A 23,139-nucleotide genomic window follows, 5' to 3' on the forward strand; every position below is an offset into this window, starting at 1 on the left:
GTTGCTGTCACTGTGTGTCACTGCATGTCACTGTGTGTCACTGTGCGTGTCACTGCATATGTCGCTGTGTCACTGCGTGTGTCACTGTGTGTGTCACTGTCACTGTGCATGTCACTGCGTGTTGCTGTCACTGTGTGTCACTGCGTGTCACTGTGTCACTGTCACTGTGTGTGTCACTGCATGTCACTGCATGTCGCTGTGTCACTGTGTGTCACTGTTACTGCATGTGTCACTGTGTCATTGTGTCACTGTGTGTCACTGTCACTGTGTCACTGTGCATGTCACTGCATGTTGCTGTCACTGCGTGTCACTGTGTGTCACTGTCACTGCATGTGTCACTGTGTGTGTCACTGTGCACTGCGCATGTCACTGCGTGTGTCACTGCGTGTGTCACTGGGACTTCTGCACCCCTCTGTGTGCAGATGCTGTCTGCCCCATGGAGGACCCCTCGTCCCTGTCCCCACGGCTGCTCTGAGCCTATGTGGGATCTCGCCCCAGAGCTCCTGGACTGGCTCAAAGGCGCCTGCAGACGGAGCGGCCCACGCGCAGCTGCTTGGGGTCAGCGGGGTCTGGGGTCCCAGCCTGCTCCAGGCCGTGGAGGGAGCTGCAGCGAGGGGCAGAGGGCGGGGCCGGGAGCCTCTGCTGAACGACAGCCTGGCTCCAGGACCCGAGGGGGGTGTGGGGTCTCGCCTGGGGGCCGGCACAGAGGCTGCCTCTTGGGGTGATGGGGCCGCTCCTCGGGGGCACTTCCTGGGAGCCTGGCACCCGGGGATGGGGTGTGGGGCGGGCTGCTGGCAGGAGGCACGGGTGTGCCAAGGCCCTGGGCGGGGGCGGCCTGCGGGGGCGGGGGTGCCTCAGGGTCTGGACTCAGCATACAGCCAGGATGACCTCCTGGGCCCTTCACTGCCCGCCATGGGAGACCACCTGCTGTGCTGGACAGAGCACGGCTTGAGGGCCTGAGAAAGGGTCAGGGAATCTGGCGGGAGCAGCTCCTCCCTCGCCGGCCACCCACTGCCCGCCCCCGAGACCGGGTGTTGCGGAGGCCTCCTGGGGCGTAAGCGTCCAGGGCGAGGGACACCGAGTGGCAGCTGTCAGTGGTTTAATTGGGCTTGGAAGCTCTACAGAGGGAAGGTCCCCGCTCTCCCCCGCCCCCCCTCAGCTTCTTCCCGAGGGCTCTTCCTGCCGGTGTCCAGCCCAGCCCAGGGCAGATGGCGCAGGGTCACTCGGGCAGCACATGGAGGGTCCTGGCAGGACAGAGGGGCATTAGGTGTGGCAGGGGCCCGGGGGAGTGCCCCACCCACCCAGGCCCTGCCCACCAGGCCCCGCCCACGGCCCCTGCCCACAGCCCCACCCATCTAGGCCCTGACCGTCCAGGCCATGCCCTCTGTCCCGCCCACCCAGGCCCTACCCATGGACCCCTCCATGGATCCTGCCCATGGCCCCACCCACCCAGGCCTCCTGCCCTGGCCGTGCTCTGGCTCCAGCACCCACTGGAAGATGGCGACCTGAGCCCACCTGCGCCTGGGCCCAGCCCCTCTGGTGAGTCTGCCTGGGGCGTCACCCCAGACCCCGCCTCCCTCACCTACACACCCCAGGCTTCCCGGGTTCTCCATACTGAAGCCCCCATTGCCCCTCCCCTGGGCCCCTGCACCTGGGCCAGGTGTCCCTGGGTAAACGTGAGCCCCACCCCTGCTGCCACCCCTCCATCGTGGACAGAATGGCCCTGGCCCCTGGCAGCCCCGCGGCTGGACGGGGCTCCCACAGCCGCAGGCCACTCGGCTGGACTGAGTCAGGCTCCCCTCCCGTCCCCAGCTCCTTGAGGCCGGTCAGGGAAGGGAAGGATTCGGCAGGCCCCTGACAAACAGGAGACACAGCACATGACACAACATACATGCTGCATGCAACACATGATACATACAACACACAGCAATGATGCAATATACACGACATACATATTACACACTACACACACCACATGGCACATGACACAACACTCACTACACACAATACACACACCACATGGCACATGACAACACTCACTACACACAATACACAGCACACAGCACATGACACAACATACATACAACACACAACATACACAGCACACAATACAACATACACAACACACAGCAACACTACATACAACACATAGCACATGACACAACACTCACTACATACAATACACACATGGCACATGACACAACACTCACTACACACAATACACAACACATGGTACATGACACAACACTCACTACATACAATACACAGCACATGGCACATGACACAACACTCACTACATACAATACACAGCACATGGCACATGACACAACACTCACTACATACAATACACAACACATGGCACATGACACAACACTCACTACATACAATACACAGCACATGGCACATGACACAACACTCACTACATACAATACACAACACATGGCACATGACACAACACTCACTACATACAATACACAGCACATGGCACATGACACAACACTCACTACATACAATACACAACACATGGCACATGACACAACACTCACTACATACAATACACAGCACATGGCACATGACACAACATACATACAACACACAACATACACAGCACACAATACAACATACACAACACAGCAACACTACATACAACACATAGCACATGACATAAAACATACATTACAACATACACATTACATAGAACATGCTACATCAAACACACTGCACACAACATATCACTACATACAACACATCATACACACTACACAGAACACATGGCATACAGCACACATAGAATATACTACACACAGCACATAACACACAGCACACCATACACAACACACTACACACAACAGAAATGAGATACCACAACAAACCACATACAAACATATCAGGCACACAAAAGACACAAACACACGAGACACAGACATTGCCCTCGCCCAGGGGTGCAACTCTGGTGAGGCCTGGCCATGCCCCCCATCGGTCTCTGCGCTCTCCATCTGGGCCTGTCTCTAGCTCCTGCTCCCTTGGCCGGCCCCTCCATCTGTCCACCTGTCAACCCCTCCATCATCCGTCCATCTGTCCGTCATCCATCATCCATCCATCACCCATCATCCTTCCACCCATGTATCTGTCCATCCATCCATCATCATCCACCCTTCCACCATCCATCTGTCCATCATTCATCCATCATCCATCTGTCCAGCCGGGACATCTATCCATCCACCCGTCTATTCTTCCATCATCCATCCGCCATCCACATGCCATTCATTGCCCATCCACCCATCCACTCATCCATCCGTCTGTCCGTCCGTCCATCCAGCCATCCACTCATCGACCGTCTGGTGCCTGGGGACGAGCTGATGGTCACCGGGCCAAGCTTCCTGTGGCCTCTGCACGAGGGGAGGGAGGGAGCGTGTGAGGAAGAGGCGGGGAGGGCAGCAGGGCAGCCGGGCTCTCGTGGTCGGGAGGGGCAGCTCCTGCTTCCTGGGGGTTGGGGAAGGGGCCCCTACAGGACCCCAGAGGCCCAGGCAGCTTTGACTCTCCCGTTGTGACCGAGTGCGAGGCTGGGCAGTGTCTCAGCAGGGATCAGGCCCCGCCCAGCCCAGGACTGGGCAGCACCTGCTCTGGCACCTCTGTCCACAGAGTGGCGGCGGCCACGGGCACGGGCTGCAGGAAGCAGGGCCTCGCTGTGCACAGCAGGGGGCCCCAGGCGCCCAGGCCCCTCCGGCCTTGCTGTCTCCTCCAAGATGGGCATCGGGGGCCTGGCAGTCTCCGGCAGGAAGGAGCTCAGCTTCAACACGTGTGCTGGGGGCGGGGACAGAGTCAGCAGGGGGCATGCAGGGACATGGGGACCAGGGGGTGGTGCCGGCACCGGCTCCTGGGCCTCACTCACCCTGGATGGCCGACTCGCAGGCCTGGCTCACCAGCTGGAAGATGGCTGTGAGGGACTGGGGCTCCCCCTGCAGGAGACGGTGCTGCCTGTGGCTGAGCGAGGGCCCCCTGCAGGGACCCCCGGAAGCCGCCGACCCCCAGCCCCAGCCTTACCCACCTTCTCTCCTCGCTCTCCTTTGGGACCCGGCAGCCCCTGGTGCAGGAGGCAACGGGGGGCCGAGTCAGAGACCCCAGGCAGTGCCGGCAGCCACAGGCAGCTGAGGGTCCTGCCCATGCTAGGCCGGTGCCCACCGGAGTGACCGCGACCTGGACACCTGTGCCCCCGCCTGCCCCAGGCCGGACACCGCAGCAGAGAGTCCTGCGGGGTATTCTGGGCGTGCTGCCCAGATCAGCGACCCCCACCGCGGGCCTGGAGCCAGGCCGGTGCTGGCCCCTCCAGCTCCCTGGGGCCAGCAGAGCTGCAGGAGCCCCGCCCTGGGGCTGCCGGGATGGGGTGGGGCAGAACCAGCCCTGGCTCTGTGGAGTCTCACAAGCCCGACATGGAGCCCTGGTTGGGGCCCAGGACAGGCCTCTGTCTACGGCAGCCAGGGAGGGGACTTACCGTGGGCCCCACAGCCCCTGGGGGCCCTCGCTCCCCACTGGCGCCCCTGGCCCCCACCGAGCCCTGGAACCCCTGCAAAGGTGCAGAAGGGGCTTGGCTCCAGTCCTGGGGCCCCTCAGCTCCCCCTCCCTCCAGACCCCCTCCCTGTGGCAGGGCCCTCCCGCTCCCAACCCCCAGCCTGGCCCAGGCCCCGCCTCCAGCTGCAGGGAGCTCCAGTGACCCAAGTGTGACGAGTGGGGCTCCCCAGGGGCAGCCTGCTGGCTTGGGACAACATCCCGGAGGCTCTGGCTGGCTCTCAGCTGCGCCCCGACTCCCACTCCCCAGCCTTTGCGCCAGGGACCGACCAGGGTGGGGGCTGCAACCCCACAGCCAGCCTGGCCCCGCCCGGCCAGGAGCCCAGGGGAGGCAGAGAAGGCATCGACCCCCAGGACACGAGCAGGACACAGCGGTGGGCACAGCGTCCACTCTCCCTCCCAGGCTGGCCCCTGTGCAGCCCCAGGGAGCCCCAGGGAGCCGGTGGAGCCAGCACCTACCCGGGGGCCGGGGGGGCCAGGCAGGCCAGCTGTGCCTTCCAGGCCTCTCATTCCCTGTGGGAGAAGGCGTGAGCTGGGGTGGGTCCCCCACAGCCTCCAGGGTGGCCGCCAGTCTAGCCGACCCCGTGATCCCACATGCCACACCACGCCCCCCCATGGTGACAGTGACCGACAGGGCCACCTCTCCCTGGCGCTGGCCTCAGTCCCTTCCTGCCTGCCAGGCCTTGGGGTGGGGTAGAGGAGGAAGCCCCTCCCCAAACCCAACCCCAGCCTCCACCTCCAGGACCCGTGGGGGCAGAGCCAGTACCTTCGGTCCCTGGAGGCCAACTCTCCCGGGGGGGCCCTGTGGTCCAGGGTGGCCCTGGAACAGGACAGAGGGGGCTGCCAGGAGGGGCCGGGGTCACTCTCAGAGGACAGTCCTGCCCAAGGCCCTCACCGGCCCCGCACCTGTAAGCCGGGCAGTCCAGGGTCCCCCTTCTCTCCTTTGACCCCTGCTGGACCCTGGGGGTGGGGGCAGAGATGGACGGGGCATCAGGGAGGAGGGAATGGCGGGGAAGGGGCGGGGACAAGGGAGGGAGGGGTCACGTACCACAGGCCCCTGGACAGTGCGGCCCTGCGTCCCCGGCGACCCCTGCTGACCTCCAGGGCCCTGAGGTCCAGTCTGTCCAGGTGGCCCCGGCTCTCCCTGGAGACATAGGTGGGGGAGGGCCTGAGCTGGCCCAGCCCCCGCGGCCCTCCTGTTCACCAGGGAGCGCAGTGCCCGGCTCTGCTCTGGGAGGGTTCCGCTGAGACCCAGCTGACGATGGCGGCAGAGGCTCCAGGCAAGGGCGGCTCTACCCAGCCCCTCTGGGGACAGCAAGAAACCCCCGGGGGCTCCAAGAGAGCGCAAATGCAGGGGGTGGGGTGGGCACATGAGGGGGACTCCGTAGGGACTCAGCGGGATGGGGGGCGCCTCCCCTGCAGAGGCTGGCCGCCAGGACAGGACGCCCTCCCCTCAAGGCAAGTGCAGGGCTGTGTGCAGAACTCTCCGGAGGCAGGAGCCCACCCAGGCCTGGGTGGACATGACTCAGGGCCACACGCCCAGCCAGGGTGAGAGGGGTCCAGGCCACCCCTTCCATTTGCCTGGCCTCTCAGGACCCCTGCCTGACTGTGGGGTCCTTTCTCAGCAGGTGCGATTGGGCCCAGCCCCCGGCTCCCCGAGGGTCACCCTGGGTCCTAAGAGGCAGGGCTGAGCCCCCAGCACCACCCAGCCCTGGGCCCAACCCCCAGGGCCACGACACCCTGGCCCACCCTTCCCTCTCACTGCCCGGCTCACAGATCTCACAGTTCAGACCCCAGCCCCCTCTAGGCGAAGCCCGGGGACCCCCTGCTCAGTGAGGGGCTTTGCTGATGCCTGCAACAAGGTCCCCAGCTCGGAGAGGCCCCTCCCTGGAGGCCTGGGCGGAAGGGGCACCCAGGATGGGCAGGCCACCAGCTCAGTCCTGGAGACCAGCTGCGCCTGGGCCTCCCAACAGGGACACGGGGACACGCAGGATCCCAGAGCGGGGGTGGTGGTCAGCGCCCTGGGCATGAAGCCAGGGTGGGGGAGGGAGGCCTGGCCACGGGAAGAGAAGGGCTGGGTGGAGACTCAGGGAGTGTGTCCTGCCTGCCCTAGGCAGCTGGGCCGTGGTGGGCAGGCCTACCCCACTTCCACCAATGGCAGCTTTAGGTCAGGAGAGGTTCCCGGACTCACGGGAGGTCCTTGGGGCCCTGGGGGCCCCGGGGTCTCGGAGGAACAGGTGCAGGTGGAGGGGAGAGCCGGGCACGTCTGTCCATCCCTCTGGAAGGAAAGAGGTCCTGCTCACTCATTGGCCGCTGTCCCTGCTCTGCCCAACCCTGGAGCTCAGCCAGGCAGAGCTGGGGCCAGACCCTCCCTCGGGGAGGGGGTGTGGAGGGCCTTCCCCTCCCCCACTGCCCTCGCAGCCCACAGCCAGGCCAGGCTCAGCACCAGGTGCGCCGGGCGGCTGCAAGGGCCTCTGTACACAATGGCCCAAAGCCAAGTCCTGCTGCGGCCTGGCCCTGCTGGCCTCTGCACCGTGTGGCTGGGTCCCCAGAGACCCAGCAACTGCTGGGCCTGGCCTGTCCCCAGGACTCCCACCCCCAGCCAAAGCCACCTTCCCCAGGAGGCCCGCCCTGATCTCCCTGGGACCCTGGCGTGGCCGTTCCCTTTGCAAACACCAGGCCCCGTGGCCAGGGCCACACTGCCACCTACCGCCGCGGGGAGCTCACAGCACCGGTCCTCGTCGGCCCAGGTGTCGCTGCACACGACCTGCAGGCTCTGGAGCTGGAACTGGGAAGCGGCGGAGTCAGCTGGACGCAGCCCCACCCGTCAGGCCAGCAGAGCCTGGCAAGCGGAGGCCCAGGCTCACCGCGGCCGAGCTGCTCCGGGGGCCCCGGGCCTTGGCCAGCCTGCCCAGGGTGATGAAGCCGTTGGCCGGCGGGCTTCCTGCCTCCCCGATGGGCCTCTCGGCCACCTTGCGACAGTCCACGTACAGCCTGACCCTCGAGCGGCCCACAGCCACGTGCACCTGACGAGACAGCACAGCGGGCTCCCGAGGCCGGGCCCCACTCCCCCCGCACTCTGGGAAACCCCTCCCCAGGCCCTGCCCGGGACCCCGCTGCAGGGCCTCCCAAAGAGAAGGGCGGGGACGCTGTGACCCAGAGCACGGCAAGGACCACAGGACAGAGGGCAGAGGCCAGGGGGCAGAGGCCGGCGGGGAGAGCGGGGAGAGCGGGGCAGGGGCCCCGGACAGGCCAGTTCCCGGGGCCGGGGCCGGGCGGGCGGGCGGGCGCTGCGGCCTTGGCAGCACCTTGTGGAAGCTCCCGAAGAAGATCTTCCTGACATCCTGCAGGTCGAAGGTCACCTCCTGCAGGGTGGCCCGGGTGTCGTGGCTGAAGTAGGTCAGCGACTTCCTGCCGGCTGGGCGGGGGAGGGGCGGCAGTGAGTGCCCGTGCGGGCAGCAGCCAGCCCACGCCGCACCCGAGCCCTCGGAGGAAGCCTGGGGGTGCCCCAGGCGTGGACAGCAGAGCGAGCGGCTTCCCCGAGGATGCCCGGCTGGAGGTGCCCCGGGCATGGATGGTGGCCCCCGCTGGGGCGGCGCTGACTCCCCTGGGGCTGCCCTGAGCTCCTTGGAGCATGGCCCTGCCCCCAGCCCCACAAGTCTCCCCCCGCCCACCCGGAGGGGACTGGGGGCCCAAGGTCACCGTCCAGCAGCACCCCCAGGACTGGCTGCAGGTCCTCGGCCGTCATCTGCCACAGCGCAAAGGCCTCACGGGGCGTCTCGGGGAGCAGGCGCGCCAGGAAGACGACCGTGTGCTCCGGAGGCAGGGCGGCCAGCTGGACGTCGCTGCGGGCACGGCCAGGCCTGAGTGGACAGCAGGGCAGCCCAGGCCCCCAGCCCTGCCGCCCGAGGCTGCTCTGCCGGCCATGGGGGACCCCTGCATTCCCTGTCCAGCTGCAAACAGAGCTCGGAGCCCAGACTGGTGGGGTCACAGGGCAGGGGTCTCCCAGGACACACCGGGAGTCCCCATGAGTCTCACGGGGCAGGTCAGGTACCTGGGACGTCGGGAACTCAGCAGGAAGAGCCGGAGGCACCTGGCCCAGCACACAGCCTCCGCCTCCCCCCGAGGCCTGGGGGGAGGGGTGGGGCCGGGGGAGGAGAGCCTGCAGCCCCCTGCCCGCAGTGGAACTCCCACCCCACCCCCACCCCGCTCCTACCAGACCAAAGGCCAAGGAGAAGGAAGGGGGCAGGTGATGGAAACCTGGATCAGCCTCGATGTGCCCAGCGATGGGTCGATGGGTCGGTGCCCAAGAGCAGGTGGATCCAGCCACGCCTGCCACACCCACCACACCCACCACACCCACTACACCTGCCACACCCGCCACACCCACCACACTCGTCACACCCACTACACCTGCCACACCCGCCACACCCACTACACCTGCCACGGCCGCCACGCCCGCCACACCCACCACACCCACTACACCCGCCACACCTGCCACACCCACTATACCTGCTACACCCACTACACCTGCCACACCCGCCACACCTGCCACACCTATGCTGCTGCCAGTCCAGTGGGGAGAAAATGCACTGGGAGAGATTCTGGCCCCTGAGCCTGGGGCGGGGCCCTGTGACCAAGCCCCACCTGGCCTGCAGGGTCACCTCTGACGCCTGCTCCCCGGCCGTTTAATGTCCTCGTATAAACGTTTATGTCTTCACTGTGGAATTCCTGCGAGCCAGCGTGGCTCCCCTTTCTGGCCAACGCGCCCTAGGAGCGGCTGTGATGTGGGTGGTCCGAGTTTCTGGTTTACCACAGCCCTGCGTCCAAGGGGCCCTCAGGGACGTGGAGCTGGCAGGTTGCTCCGTCCGGGGCAGGAGCAGAGAGTGGCCCACAGCAGGACACGCTGTCCACCCCTCCTCCGGCCACAGTGCAACGCACGCCAGGGTCTCCAGGGCCGCTGGGCCCCGGGAGCCGCCGCCTGCCCTGCCTGCCAGGGTGGGGGTGTCTCCTCCTCATGCCCGTGCCCTGCCCACTGCGGGTCCCAGCACCCTCTGCCCTCGAACCTGGCCCTGCGGGTCAGCTGAGCATCCTTGAAGAGCGTGAAGGTTGGAGTCCCGCCCAGCGCCGAGGGCTCCATGGCCACGCCCCGGAGGGACGCGTACTCCTTCCCCACCAGGCCAAAGGCCACCATCAGGTCGAACCCTGTGGGACTCGGAGGGAATCCAGGGACCACCTGAGGGTGGGGGCGGGGGGAGGCAGGGAGCAGGGGGTGTAGGGGAGGGGCGCCCTGGGGCTGGGGAGGGACGGGCTTCTGCCTGGGTCAGCACGGAAGGAAGGCCCCACCCCTTCAAGGCCCCTTTCCGGTCAGCAGCCCCTGGTCCCTGTGCGGGCTCAGAGCAGCTGCGGCCCCAGCACTCACGGGGCCCTCACCATGGGCTCTGGCCACTCCTCCCTGTACCTGGGGCATCGCCTCTGCTCAGGGAAGCCCCCCGCCCACGTCCCTGAAGCCAGGTGGTGTCCACTCAGCCTCTCCCTGGGGGCGGAGGCTCCCAGCCCTGAAGGGCAGGGCGGGACCTACCTGGCAGGAGGCCATCTGTGTGGAGTGGGGGGCAGGCTGCTGGGGGGCAGAGAGCAGGGTGAGTGGCAGGGGCTTGGGCCCCCCATCCCATGCCCCACTGAGCCACCGTAGGGGGCTTCATGGGCAACGGCCACCCCTCCCACAGCCCACGGTGGCCTCTGCCTTGTCCCTATCTGCTGCCCGCAAGGCCTGGAGTGGGGACGCAGGGACGGGACGGTGCCCGGCCTGTGCCAGGGAACACACAGTCCAGCAGGGCTGAGGCCGAGGCCAGGGGCCCCTGGGTACTGCACCCTGGGAGGGTCGTCTGATGGCTGCCGGCTCTGGGGGGCTGGGCCGTGTGGGAGGCCAGGGCTGGGGTCCCAGCGCCCACTCACCAGTGCGGCCCGTGGCTGCCACAGCCACACTGTCCCCTGACGCGTAGACGGCTGAGACCAGGACCCGGTACTTGGTGGCAGCCAGCAGGTCCTGCAGGGTTGCGTTGCTCCTGGTCCCTGGCACAGAGATCTGGGGGGCGGGGTCACCTGAGCACCGGGCCTCGATCCCACCTCGGAAGATGGGTGATGGGCGGTCCCACACCTCCGGAGACTCACCGACCGCTCTGGCCCTGAGCCGGAGGCCGGCGCATAGGAGAGCCGGTAGTGGAGGACGTGGCCATGGGGTGGTGTCCAGCTGGCCTGCAGGCTGCTGGGGGTCTCGGAGGCCAGGGCCAGGCTGGATGGGGGGCTCCTGCTCACTGCGGCTGGGGGAGCACACCTGGGTGGGGCTCGGGGCCTCCAGGGAGGGCTAGAGGACCAGTCCAGCAGCCCCGACCCAGAGCGGGGGGCCTGGAACCTGCTGGCACCATGGGCTCCCCGAGCCCCGCTGCCCGGGAGGCCCTCACGCAGTGGCGTGTCTCCCAGGACAGGGGTTTGGGCCCTGGCCCACCCCAGGCGCACCTGAGGGGTCCCAGGCCTGTGGAGTGGGTGAGTGGGGTCCCCTGGGGTAGGGGAGGGGTCACCTACAGGGGGTGTAGTGGAGGGACACGGGGTCACTGCGTGCGCCGTCCCTGTGGTAGGCCCGCATGCTGATCTGGTGCTCTGTCTGCGTCCCCAGGCCCTGCAGGACGGCGGTGGCCAGGTTCCCTGGGACGGAGAGCTGGGGGAGAGGGCTCAGGGTCCACCTAGCTCAGCCGGGCCTTGCACACAGGTGTCCCCGACATGCACGACCCGGCTGGGTCCACACGGGGCCCACCCCGGCCCGCTCCCACTCCACACCTCGTGGGCCTTGCCCTCTCCCAGGGGCGTCCACTTGATCTGATAGACACGGACGCCGGACGAGGCTGCAGCTGCCCACGACAGCTGGACCGCACCCCCCGGCAGCTCTGTCACCGACAGCCGGCTGGGGCCAGGGGCCTTCTCTGCAACAGGGAGGGGCTGTCTGGGCACCTGCTTCCTACTGCCGGCCCCGCCCAGCACCAGCCCATCGCTCACTCGTGGTCACGTGGCCGGTCAGTGTGGCAGAGCTGCCCCCAGGGTAGAGGCAGCTGACGTGGACGGTGTACCTGGTGGAGGAGCGGAGGCCCTCCAGAGTGGCCGAGGTGGCGTTCCCGGGGACCTCCACCTGCAGAGGGGACACGGGCAGCCCAGAGGGATGGAGAGCCAGGCCCTACAGCCAGGACAGGCCTGGGAGCCCACGTGCGCAGTGGGCAGGAACTGGCACAGGATCAGCCCACTGCGCCCAGGGCCCGGGCCTGGGCTGCCTCCCCACACCGGGTGCCAGGCGTCCCTCACTGTGGCCCCACTGACGGTGACCCCGATTTCTCTGCTCCCGCCTGCACCCTGCCTCAGACACCCACTGCACTTGGGCCCTGGAGGCCGAGCCTAGGGAGACCCCCGTGCAGGATGGAGGGGTTAGGGTGGCTGCAGGAGGGGCTCAGGGGTGGGGCTGAAGGCACTGGGCCATGGGTGGATGCCAAGTCCCTCTGTGACCGCCCAGGACACTCAGGCCCCCGTGGTCTGCTCTCACCTGGCCTGAATGGCCGCCCTCGCTGGAGACGTAGCTGATCCTGATAAGCCTTGGCGGGGCCTCCCAGGACACGCGTGCCCAGGACACACGTGCTGAGTCGTGGTTCACGTCTGTGAAGCCCAAGTCCCTCAGGGCCTCCAGGGCAGCTGCGGAGCACAGCACGGCCTCAGGAGGGGTCTGGGGTCCCAGCCCCGTGGACAGCTCAGGAACCAGAATGGGGGAGGGTGCAGGCGGCCTGGGGCGGCACACTCACGGGTCCTGGCGTGGACTGCCTGGGCCTCACTGGCCTCCACCCCACGCAGGCTCTGAACGGTCACCTCGTAGTCCCTGCCTGGCTCCAGGCCGTCCAGCAGCACCTGGGGCTGCGTCACCCGCACCTGGAGGGCACAGCGCTGAGGCCACTGCCCCGCCCGTCTGTCTGCCCCGCCCCGGCGCCCCATACCTCTCTCGCAGTCTCCTGCTCGCCCCTGGGGGCGGTGGGTGAGCACCGCACCAGGTAGCGGGTGGCCCCGGCCGAGGGCTGCCAGGTGAGGTGGATGCTCCTGGGTGTCACTGCAGCCGGAGTCAGCGCCCGGGGCGGGGGCAGCGGTGCTGGGGGGGGCGACCACCGTAAGGGCCCTGTTCTGATGACGGAAGGGCCCCACCGAGTCCGGGCCAGCGGCGCCTGGCTGGACGCACGGGGGCGGGGCACGGACGCCCAAGTCGCTGTCCCAGCTTCCCCATGGCCTGAGCGTCCCGGGCCACCCCAAGGTCCTGTCTGGGGCCTTTCGCCCTGAGCAGGGGAGGGACGCGGCTTCCAGCGGCTTAACGGCCACATCCGTGTGGACAGAGAGCTGGGGAGGGGTGGTCCCACCTACCTGTGGTCACCAGGCCCTGCAGGCCCTGGCTGACCCCGCCCTCGTGGACAGGACGCAAGGAGACCAGGTATTCAGTGCTGGGGGCAAGGTTGTGCAGCTCGGCCGAGGACGCGGGCCCCTCCACCACCACCTGGGACAGAGGGACAGACAGGCAGGAAGTGACCGCTGGGGCCGGCGGGACACCTCGCCAGTGCACGGGTAGGGCACGGGACACTGCCCTCCTTGTCCTGTCCCCAGCACCCGACGCATCCCATCCTGTGCTGTGCTCACCCCTGCGCTGGCCCCCGCTGCTTCCACAACCGTGTTCTGGGGCATCTGCCTCGGTTCTCAGCATGGACGCGGTCATTGGTGACCCCTGCCCAGCCTTGGCAGCCCCCGGCCCCTCTCACCTCCTGGGGGGCCCCGCCCCTGGAAGGCCGCCACACGATCAGGTACTTGAGGGGCGGCTGTGCGGCTGGAGTCCAGGACAAGAGAATGCTGGAGGAGGTCACCTGGGCCACGACCAGGCCACTGGGCCCGAGGAGCGGGTCCGGGGCCGTCTGTGGGACTGGTGTGGAGGCCGCAGTCAGGGGTCTCAGCCGAAGTCCACTACGAGCTCTGCTTGCGCCCCCTGGTGGCCACGTGAAGAGGGACAGGAAAATCGGCCCTCCCGGCTGCCCTGGACAGTCCTGGGGGTGGCAGGGGGCCCCGGGGGTGCTGACGGCCCCGCCCTTCACCTGTGCCCCTGGGCAGGCCCCTGGCCTGGACTTTCTGGCAGATGAGGCGGCTGAGCAGGCCGGCCAGAGTGCGCAGCTGCGGGAAGTCCAGGACGCTGTGCACCGTGAGGTCCAGCGGTGGGGACGCCAGGAGCTTCAGCTCGGCCTCATCTGCGTTCTTCACACCTGCGTGCAGGGCCCCCGGGCTGAGGCTGGGGCGTCCAGGGGGAAGTGGGGGCTCTGCCTCCACAACTGACCCATGGCACAGAGCGGGTGGGTGGCCGGCACAGGGGCCAGCCCTGGGGCTGCTCCGGGCTGAGGGGGACCCTGTGCTGCCTGGCCCTCCCCAGCCCGGGGATACAGAAGCCAAGGCCCAGAGGACACGGCGGGGCCACGGCAGGGGAGGAGTGAGAAGCCCGACCAAGGGCGGGGCCGCCTGGGACTCACCCACGGCAAAGACATCGACGTCCATCTCCCTGAGGACGCGGGCAGCCGCACGCACGTCATCCTGGGACTTGCCGTCCGTCACCAGGAGCACCACTGTGGCCGCCTCGGGACGCAGCCCAGCCTCTGGCCTCAGGTTCTGGTCCAGCAGGTGGGCCAGGGCGAGGCCTGGGGCCATCAGGAGCGAGGTCACGGGAGGCCCGGGCACCCTGCCTCCAGGCACTGTCCCCACAGCGAGCACGGGTCCTGGGGCACCCTGCCCTGGGCCGTCCTGCCTCTTCATGCTGCGGGCACCAGGGGGGCAGAAGGCCCCTTGCCCTTGGCTGCCAAGGCAGCAGCCCCCGCGCCTGCCACCCGCCAGCACCCAAGGGTGCAGAGCCGACCAGAAACTGGACCGCAGGAGCCCCAGCTGGGGAGAGCACCCGGCAGAGGCAGGGGGTGTGGCCTGGGGTGTTTCCTGGGCAGGGCGCGGAGCGGCCGCACCTGTGAACGTGTTCCCGCCCTTGTAGCGCAGGCGGCGCATGGCGTCCTGCACCTGCTCGTTGCTGCCGAAGGAGTTCAGGGCCCACTCGGTGCGGGGGTCTCCGCTGTACTGGGTCAGGCCTGGGGCAGAGGGGGCAGCTTCCAGGGCTGCCACACGGTGGGGCACTGCTCCCAGCCAGCAGAGGGAGGCCAGCCAGGGCAGCACAGCACGGCCGAGGCCGTGGTCTCCGCCCAGGGGGCCGCGGGAGGGGCGGGCCTGGCCGGGAGCACCCACCTACTTGCACCTTGTCCGGCCCAATGTCAAAGGGCGCGATGACACTGGCCAGGAAGGCCTTGACCTGCTGGAAGTGGACGTGGCCGACGCTCCAGGAGCCGTCCACCAGGAGGACGATGTCGGCGGGCGTAGGGGGCGTGCAGCGGAACTGGGAGTCAGCTGCGTTGGGGGAGGGGGAGGTGCTGGGCCAGGCTCACTACCACAGCAAGACCCCAGACCCTCTGGGCCCAGCTCCAGCGCCCTGGGGCTTCCTGGGGGAGGGGCCAGTGGTCCTCAAGAGTGAGGTGAGCCTGGGCCCCAGGTACCAGGGTCCCGAGGACCTCAGGGCTCCCCAGGTTTGGAAAGCCCCACGTGGCCCCTGGGCGGTGGTCTCGGCCAACTGGACCATCCCCCGGCAGCAGAGGGTGGACGCCGATGGCTGACGATAACCCACTGCACATGGCCGCCCCTGCCCTCCCACCCGCACCCCGGGGGCTGACTCGGGGTGGGGAGGGGTCAGCACTGCAGACAATGGCAGGCACCCTGTGGAGCTGTCTGGAGACCAAGCGCCCACCTCGGTCCAGGCTCCCCAGTGTTGCCCAGACAGATCCAGGGCAGACCCCAGGGAGACCCCAGGCGTGGTCACAGTGGCCCCTTCCCCAGGTCCACAGTCCAGCCTGCCCTCAAGGCTCTGCCCTGTGTCGCGGGGACTAGGAGGGGCCCAGTACGGTGAGGGGGGCAGGCCCCACCTGAGGGCCACGAGCCATGGACGTGCGAGTTCTGGGGGACACGGCCCTGCCTATGGGGGCCATGGCAGACTGACGCCCCCCATCCGTCTGTGCCCCGCCCTCTCACCAGGGTCTGGGCTGGCTGGGCAGGGCCTTCCCCCCCGGGGCCCCCCTGGGCCAGCTCCACGTGGGCACCTCTGGGGGGTCCTGTCCATCACCGCCCAGCTCCCAGGCCCAGGCTGGGGGTCAGGCCTGGGTGTGGGGAGGCCCAGGAACCTGACAGACGAGCCCAGGCCAAAGCGGGGGAGTGTGGGGCCAGGTGGGAGGTGGGACTTCCTGGCCCACAGAACTCACGCTCGCTCCACTTGGGCCCCCCTAGCGTAGGCGGACCCTTGCTTGGGGGGCCTCCCAGCTCCCGCGGCTGCTCAGGGTCTGGGCTGCCCCCGCCAGTGGGGCTGGGCTCCTGGGCCACGCCCCTGCTCACCGAGCTGCTCCTCAGGGCCTGGACTGCAGCCGGAGGGGAGGACAGTCAGGGGCCCTGAGGGCAGCCTGCCCACCACCCCCCACAGGCCCCGGGGATGCTGGGGGAGGAGGTGTGGCCGCGGCGGCCTCAGGATCCAGGGTGGGAGTCCAGGGGGGACGAGGACTCACTGACAAACTCCCGCCGAGCCAGCAGGACGGGCCCCGAGCCCGTGAGCCGGAACACCTGTGCGGCATAGGCCTTGGAGGGGCTCAGGCCCCCCACAGTGGCCCTGGGGGTCTTGGTGGTCAGCTTCACCTCCTGCTCCGCGTCCCCTGGGGGTGGGAGAGGGCGGGCGTGAGGTGTGCACGTGTGTGGGTGGGGGGAGGGGCGCCCTCCAGGCAGCCAGACCTCCAGAGTGGGAGGAATGGCCCCTCCAGACCAGGCGTCCGTGCCCACCACGGCTGAGAGAGCAGGGGCCCAGGTCCAGCTCTGCGCTGCCTGTCGGAGGCAGGGGAGCACGGCGGTCACTGATCGCTGACCTTCCCTGAACACCCGCTGTGTGCCTGGCACCCCCAAAGTACGTCAGCGGGAAACCCATTTCACACACGGGAAGGCTGAGGCACAGGGGACCAGCACACAGCTACTCAGAGCAGGACACTGCCTGGCTCCGCCAGGCTCCCGAGCCTGGACAGTGCCACCCTTGGAGAGGCCACGAGGGCATGAGGCTCCACCCCTGCCCCCCCGGGTCAACACTGCCATTGTGGTGGGTGTGCAAGGCCACCAGCCTGCAGTGCAGCGTGGACAGGGTGACACGCGTGGGACAGTCCAAGGGCCTGGTGATGCCTGGGACAGCATCAGAGTCGCTGTGTGCACTCAGGGTCTGGCCTGGACACTGGGCAAGTCCTTAGCCAGCGGAGAACACGGGCGGCATTGTCCCTGGGAGACCCTGGCCGCAGAGTCAGGGACGGGCACCAGCCCCTCCCGCAGGCCAGGGGTCCCCAGAGCAGAAGTGAACACAGCTGGGCAGAGGGGTCGGTGCAGCGCGCAGCGCCCCCCACAGGACACAAGGCACCCAGGCCTCAGCACCGGCCGGCCAGGCCTGGCTGTGCCGATGGAATGAGACAGCTGAGGAACGATGGCAGGGTCAGGGTGGACACTGGGGTGGCAGGGGTCGGGGTGGACATTGGGTGGCAGGGGCCGGAGTGGACACTGGGGTGGCAGGGGTCGGGGTGGACATTGGGTGGCAGGGGCCGGAATGGACACTGGGGTGGCAGGGTCAGGGTGGACACTGGCGTGACAGGGGCCGGGGTGGACACTGGGGTGGCAGGGGCCGGGGTGGACACTGGGATGGCAAGGACCGGGGTGGACACTGGGATGGCAGGGGTTGGGGTGGAAACTGGGGTGGCAGGGGCCGGGGTGGACACTGGGGTGGCAGGGTCGGGGTGGACACTGGGGTGGCAGGGTCAGGGTGGACACTGGGGTGGCAGGGGCTGGGGTGGACACTGGGGTGGCAGGGTCGGGGTGGACACTGGGGTGGCAGGGTCGGGGTGGACACTGGGATGGCAGGGACCGGGGTGGACATGCGTGGCAGGGGCCGGGGAGCAGGGGAGTGGACATGTGGGGGCTGGAGAGCTGGACGGCCCCGTCCGGGGTGTCCACGCCTGCACCGCTCTGCGCCCACTCAGACGCTCGCACTGCTGTCTCCTGTGCGGGTTAAGCCCCGGCCCTCGCCGAGACCGGAAGCAGCAGCCCCACAGGACCCTCTGCAGCAAACCGCGGCCCCGCCCCCCAGACAGGGCTAGCAGGGGCCAGAGCTCCACCCACAGAGTCGGGCTGTTCCCAAGCCTCCCCCCCCCCCGCATGCCAGGCACGGGCGGGAGAAACCTGCCCCCCTCGCAGGAGCAGTGACAGGCGAGAAGGTGGACACAGGCCTCGTACCTGCCAAGGGCTTCACCTGCACCAGGTAGCCCAGGCCGCTGCCCTCTACCTCTGTCCACTTCATTTGCAGCCGGTCCTCGGGCAACACAGCCAGCCTCAGGTGGCCACTCGCTACACAATGAGGATGTGGTAGTCAGGGCTGGCCCCGGTGGGCTCGCCTCTGCCTCCACCCAGCCAGCTGCGGGGGCTTCAGGGGCACCTGCCCTAGGAGCTGAGAACCTGGCCTCTTGGGGGTGCACGGGGCCAGACCCCTGGTGGTCTCTGGGGGGTCTGGCTGCCCCCAGGGAGGGCCCCTCTAGCCCCAGGAGGCCCAGGCCAGCGCCCGGGAGGGAGAGTGACAGCCCTGTGAGACCAGAGGCCTGAGAGGCAGCAGCCACTGGGCCCTGGCTGGACCAGCGTCCACGCAGCTGCAGACCCAGACCCTGCACCGCTCACGCCACACACGAGCTGCCCAGGCCACGGCTGGGGCACGCGGCCCTGGGGGCAGAGACTCCCAAGCTGGTGGCTGCCTGTGTCCCTGTGCACGACGCAGGGTCCGCGTCCGTGCACACGCATGCGTGAGTGCCGCACCAGCATGTGCACAGCTCTGCCCTTGTGCCGAGGCCGGAGGGGGAGGCCTCGGCCATCTGGCGAGAGCAGGGGGCAGGGGTCTGGGCCGGCCTCGGGGAAGCTTCCGGGGGCACGGGGTGGGGAGCAGCTATTTTCAGAAAATGGGGACAGAGCTGGGGCTTCTTCTGGCCGCCCCGCTGAGGACCACGGGGCACGGGTACACAACGGCCCATTCAGAGTGGGCGCAGCTGGGCTGAAAGGCCAGCCTGTGTCGGGGGGCCTGAGGAGCAGCCCCCAGCCCGCTCCTCCACTGGGCCCGCCCGAGCTCCCTTCTGGGGCCAGCCCACGGGAAGACCCCACGGGGGGCTGCCCCCTCCCTTCATGGCCACACCCTGCAGGCCACGGGGAAGGGCCATCTGGTGTGGACCCCACCCCAGGGAGCGGCACCCCTGCTCTGCCTGAACCCTTTGGACTGGGCCAAAACTGACCATGGAGGTTCCTTTCTCCGTAGGGCCTGTCCCACTGAGAAGGCCCAGGGACTGCCCGCCTGACAGGCACAGCGCCACGCCTGGGCAACTCCCCCATTCCTGGGACCCTGCCCCATCTGGGCCTGACTCCCACCACAGAGACCGCAGCGGAGGCCCAAGGGGCACAGGTGCAAGCCAGCCTGGAGGCCGGAGCACAGCAGCCTCGGCGGGAGCCTGGCTGTGAGGGGTCCCGGGACCCAGAGCCACTGACCGGAACCCACCTGAGCCACTGCTTCTCAGTGGGGACCCCACCCCACCCCTGCCTCTGGGGGCTCGCACACACAGTGGGCGCGCGTCACCCTAAAAGGGAAGCCACTGAAAAGCCCAACAGGAAGTGGCCACGTGGAGGGGATGTCCAGAGGCCCTGACCGAGGACGAGGCGTGCGTGGGACGTGCAGGGGAGGGGCGGCTCTCCTCTGCAGACCAGTGCTGGGGGTGGCTCTCGGCAGGGCACCGGGACACACGGAACTGCACACACGCCATGTTTACAACAGAACCTCCCCCAACGCAGCCCGGGTTAAGCCCAAAGCCCAGTGGGGAGGGGGCTGGGCCGCGGCAGACCTCGCCTGGCGTCCTGCCCAGAGCCTTTGTCGGCACTGCTCGGAATCAGCTTGGGGGCCCAGGGCAGACGTGGCCTGGTCAAGTGGGGCCCTGTCCCCAGGAAGCAGCCCCCTCCACTCACCTTGTCCCCCACGTCCCAGGGTGGTGGCCAGCCAGAGGCAGAAGCCGAGACAGAGGCAGGGGCTCCTGACAAGGCCTGCGAGGAGAGGAGTCGCTGTGGCCCTGTGGCCGCCGCCTGTCCACCCGCCAGACCCCTCCCTGACCACAAGCCACAGCTCCTCACCCGTGCCCCCAGCTGGCCAGGGCCGAGGACCTGAGGCTGGAGCTGAACTCAGCAGGAGGGCTGCTCACAGCCACACAGCTAGAGCGGCTGCGCGAGGACAGCGCCTCCTGTGCGACCACCCCATGCCCGGCACGGGCGGCGGCCAGAGGGCCCGTCCATGGGCTCTGGTTTGTGGGTGACCCGGGCTGTGGAGGGCTGGGAGTGGAGTCCCTGCCAGCCCGAGCCTCAGCCCAGCAGTCGAAGGGACCTGGTTCAGGTGCCGGAGAGCGGCCCAGCGACAGGGGTGGGCAGGGAGGCCCAGAGGCCGCGTCTCAGGTACTGAGTGCCTCTCCACTGGGCTGGGGCCGTGGGAGGCCAGGTGACCCGACTCCCACCTGCACCTGCGCTGCAGGGAGACCCCAGGGGGCGGGCTTGTACCCACCTGTGGGCTCTCCTGGTCCTCCCAGGCCCTGTCTGAAGGATCCTTGCAGCCCGTGCTGTGTGTGCCCCCTCCCCAGGGACCCCTCAGGCCCTCAGTGTCCACACCAGGGCAGGAACCCCTCCCTGAGGGGTAGGAGCAGCCGCCCACCCCCGATGTGAGCTTCCTTCCAGGGAATTCAAATCAAGGTCCCAGAGGGGCCCAGTGACTAGCGACAGGCAGGACAGACCCAGGCCCTGGCGTCCTGGTTGGGAGACCCTTACCTGTGGGCACATCTCTAGATGACCAGAGACCCCAGGTGCACGCCCCTGAGCATTCGCTGGGTACGTGGCCTCTCCCACCCAGAAAACTTTCAGGCACAGTGGACATAGCCATGAAGACAAGCCGGGCGCTCTGAGTTTAAAACCCCAGGGCTCAGCCAGAGCCTGGGGCAGCCCCTTGGGGAGTTCTCCCAACCCTCCCCAAAGGTCAAGGTCAGCCTCGGACCATGGACCTGGCATCCCACCCCCACCCCACCAGGCCCCAGGCCTGCAGGTGGCACCGACCTCCTCCGTCGTCCATGGACAGTGTCCCTGGTCAGCTTGGTCCTGCTGTGGCCGCAGCGAGGCAGGGGCTCAAGGGAGGCCCCTCAGACGTCACAGCTCAGCCCAGCCCCCACCTCCTCCCTAGCCCTGGCTCCACCCTCCCTGACCGCTGCCCAGGGCGGTATCTCGGACAAGGAGGGACACAGTGGTCCCAGCGTGACAGCAGGCCGGACGCCTGCTCTGCAGAGCAGTGGCCCTGGGCCAAGAGCAGGCAGACACCTGGCGCCACCTGAAGACAGCAGGTGGGGGCTCCTCCGGGCCCCCTGGCCAATGGCAGCAGGGGCCACTCCAGCCTCCCTGTCCTCCAGGGTTTTCCACAAGCCCTCGACAGCCCCGCCCAGGACACCTTGCAAGGGCTGTTTTCCCCGAGAGCCACCGTGTGCCCCACCCTCCCCCAGCTCCTTCCGACGGCATGGGCTCCTTGCCGGGGTCACCCCTGCACCTCGAGCCTGCACTGTGTACCAGGACACAGCAGGGCCAGCCCTGGGGTAGTGAAGCTGTGGTCCCCCAAGACTCCCACTAGGTCAGTCACAGGCCCCCGGCACAAGCTTGTGTCAGTGCGTCCGGTCCACCATGGGGACACCCAAACACCCCCACGGTGCTCTCAGACCACCGGTGATGGCAGGGCCTAGACAGGGAGACCCTGGGGCCGGGGGTGGGGGAAGTCTTGCAGCCCCCAAACCCAGAGCTCTCCCCCTCCACGGGTGGGGTCAGAAAGGGCAAGGCAGGGACCCACAGAGACCCGCTGCTTTCCCGCCAGGCCACACCGGATGGCTGGGAATGGGCGCAAGGCGGGGCAGCCACACAGGGAGGCAGCTCCCAGGCCACTGTCCACACACGCTCCCGACAGGCAGGGCTCCATGGCTTCAGCCTGGCCTGTGACTGCCACCTTTGCCTTATCGTGTCCTGCAGCTCATCCACCCTGAAGTGCTGACCAGGACAGGACCCTCGGGTGGCCACCGGTGGGAGACAGCGGATCCCAGACACAGGCTGGGGTGAGCCGAGGCCACGTTCCTCCACCGCCGCTGCCTGCCAGACCCGGCCCAGGGGCTGACACGCACTGCGGGGGGAACCTGGGCCCCCCAGAAAGGCCAGGGAGGCAGCGGCCCTGCCACATGGGGACGGCCGGAGCGGCGAGGACACTGGCTCACGACTCGGCTTCCGCAGACGCACAGGCCTGCCCCGCCCGGCTCAGCGCTGCGCCCGCCACGTACACCTGTGCTGGTGACGGGCCCCTGGGCTCGGCAGGTGTCTGTGTGTTCCTGTGTGCCGCGCAGTGCTGTCCCGGCACAGCCCAGGTCCTGCCAGGCCCCCACAGGACACAGCCTGGCAGCCCCGCCTGCCCTCTGCGGCAGGGGCCGTGTCTGAGCCCTGCAGGTGAGGCTGGGAGCGCAGCGGCCTCGCTGTGGGAACAAAGGCTCAGCATGTGCGGCACCCACACCTGCGTGGGCCAGGAGGCTCTGCTCCCTGGAACACGGCCGGCGCTGGCAGCCGTGCGGAGCCAGGGGCTGGCGAGGGGCAGCAGCGGGAGGCCCAGCACACCCCCTGGACAGCCGTCCTCACGGGGCTCAGCCAGCCCCCGCCCTCCCAGAGGCCACTCCCGCCTGGACCCCTGCCAGGGCCCCAGGCCCCCTCCTCTGCAGGGGGCTACAGCCCCCGCCCCAAGGTGGGCCAAACCTCTTCAGCACACAGGGTGGGCGGCACAGCCACTGCTGGTCAAAGTGGGTGCCAGGCAACCGAGTGACGCCACAGCAGCTGCCACCGGCCACTCCTGTGCCAAGCAGGCAGGTCCTGGGGCGGCCAGCGTGTGTGGACAAGGCCACGGGGGGGAGCCGCATGCTCAGGTGCGGCAGGGGCACTCGCGGGTCTCGACTCCACACGCCCAGGCTGGCAGGGAGTCCTGGCCAACGACCCCTGCCCTGGGGGTGGCACTCCAGGGAGAGCGGGCGGTGACCCGGGGACGGTCTCCACCTCCAGGCCCCTCCCACCCCAGGACAGGGAGAGGCCAGTTGCCCCGCCCACACCTGGCCCTGGGTTTGCTTCTGAGACAGCTGAGTGCAGGTGCAGACAGGTGTGCTGGGGCCGCGCACAGAGCCGGCTGCAGCCGCCAGGGAGGGCTTGTGGGGTGAAGCTGGGGGCTGGACAGGGCGGATGGGGAACCCCTGGCGGGGAGTGGACGGGAGGTGGGAGCCAGCCGCTGTGGCT

The 23,139-nt window shown here is 68.3% G+C and overlaps 1 protein-coding gene across 2 annotated transcripts; it reads right to left on the reverse strand.

The window, feature by feature from the left end:
• Positions 1-1,082: 1,082 nt before the first annotated feature.
• Positions 1,083-23,054, reverse strand: COL20A1 (collagen type XX alpha 1 chain). Of its 2 annotated transcripts, XM_070051346.1 has the most exons (35): positions 20,896-23,054; positions 19,771-19,845; positions 18,013-18,123; positions 16,263-16,406; positions 15,966-16,118; positions 14,905-15,063; positions 14,631-14,750; positions 14,151-14,315; positions 13,725-13,889; positions 13,398-13,555; positions 13,009-13,138; positions 12,594-12,742; positions 12,405-12,528; positions 12,152-12,297; positions 11,617-11,746; positions 11,401-11,543; positions 11,149-11,281; positions 10,738-10,886; positions 10,522-10,651; positions 10,148-10,183; positions 9,633-9,771; positions 8,269-8,411; positions 7,875-7,984; positions 7,434-7,592; positions 7,277-7,354; positions 6,758-6,844; positions 5,615-5,710; positions 5,473-5,526; positions 5,333-5,386; positions 5,026-5,079; positions 4,493-4,564; positions 4,049-4,084; positions 3,893-3,959; positions 3,619-3,804; positions 1,083-1,244 (listed from the first exon to the last, which is right to left on the reverse strand). In XM_070051346.1, exons 1-35 carry the CDS (start codon positions 20,909-20,911, stop codon positions 1,156-1,158), a joined length of 3,960 nt encoding a protein of 1,319 aa, XP_069907447.1. In that variant the 5' UTR covers positions 20,912-23,054; the 3' UTR covers positions 1,083-1,155. The 2 variants fall into 2 exon arrangements, with proteins under 2 accessions (XP_069907447.1, XP_069907448.1); XM_070051347.1 differs by lacking the exons at positions 13,725-13,889; positions 14,151-14,315; positions 14,631-14,750; ... (4 more) ...; positions 19,771-19,845; positions 20,896-23,054 and having other exon boundaries at positions 7,434-7,984; positions 10,148-10,186; positions 13,009-13,478.
• Between the last annotated feature and the right edge of the window lie 85 nt (positions 23,055-23,139).

This window comes from Oryctolagus cuniculus, chromosome 11 (assembly GCF_964237555.1).
Source record: "Oryctolagus cuniculus chromosome 11, mOryCun1.1, whole genome shotgun sequence".
Lineage (NCBI taxonomy): Eukaryota > Metazoa > Chordata > Mammalia > Lagomorpha > Leporidae > Oryctolagus > Oryctolagus cuniculus.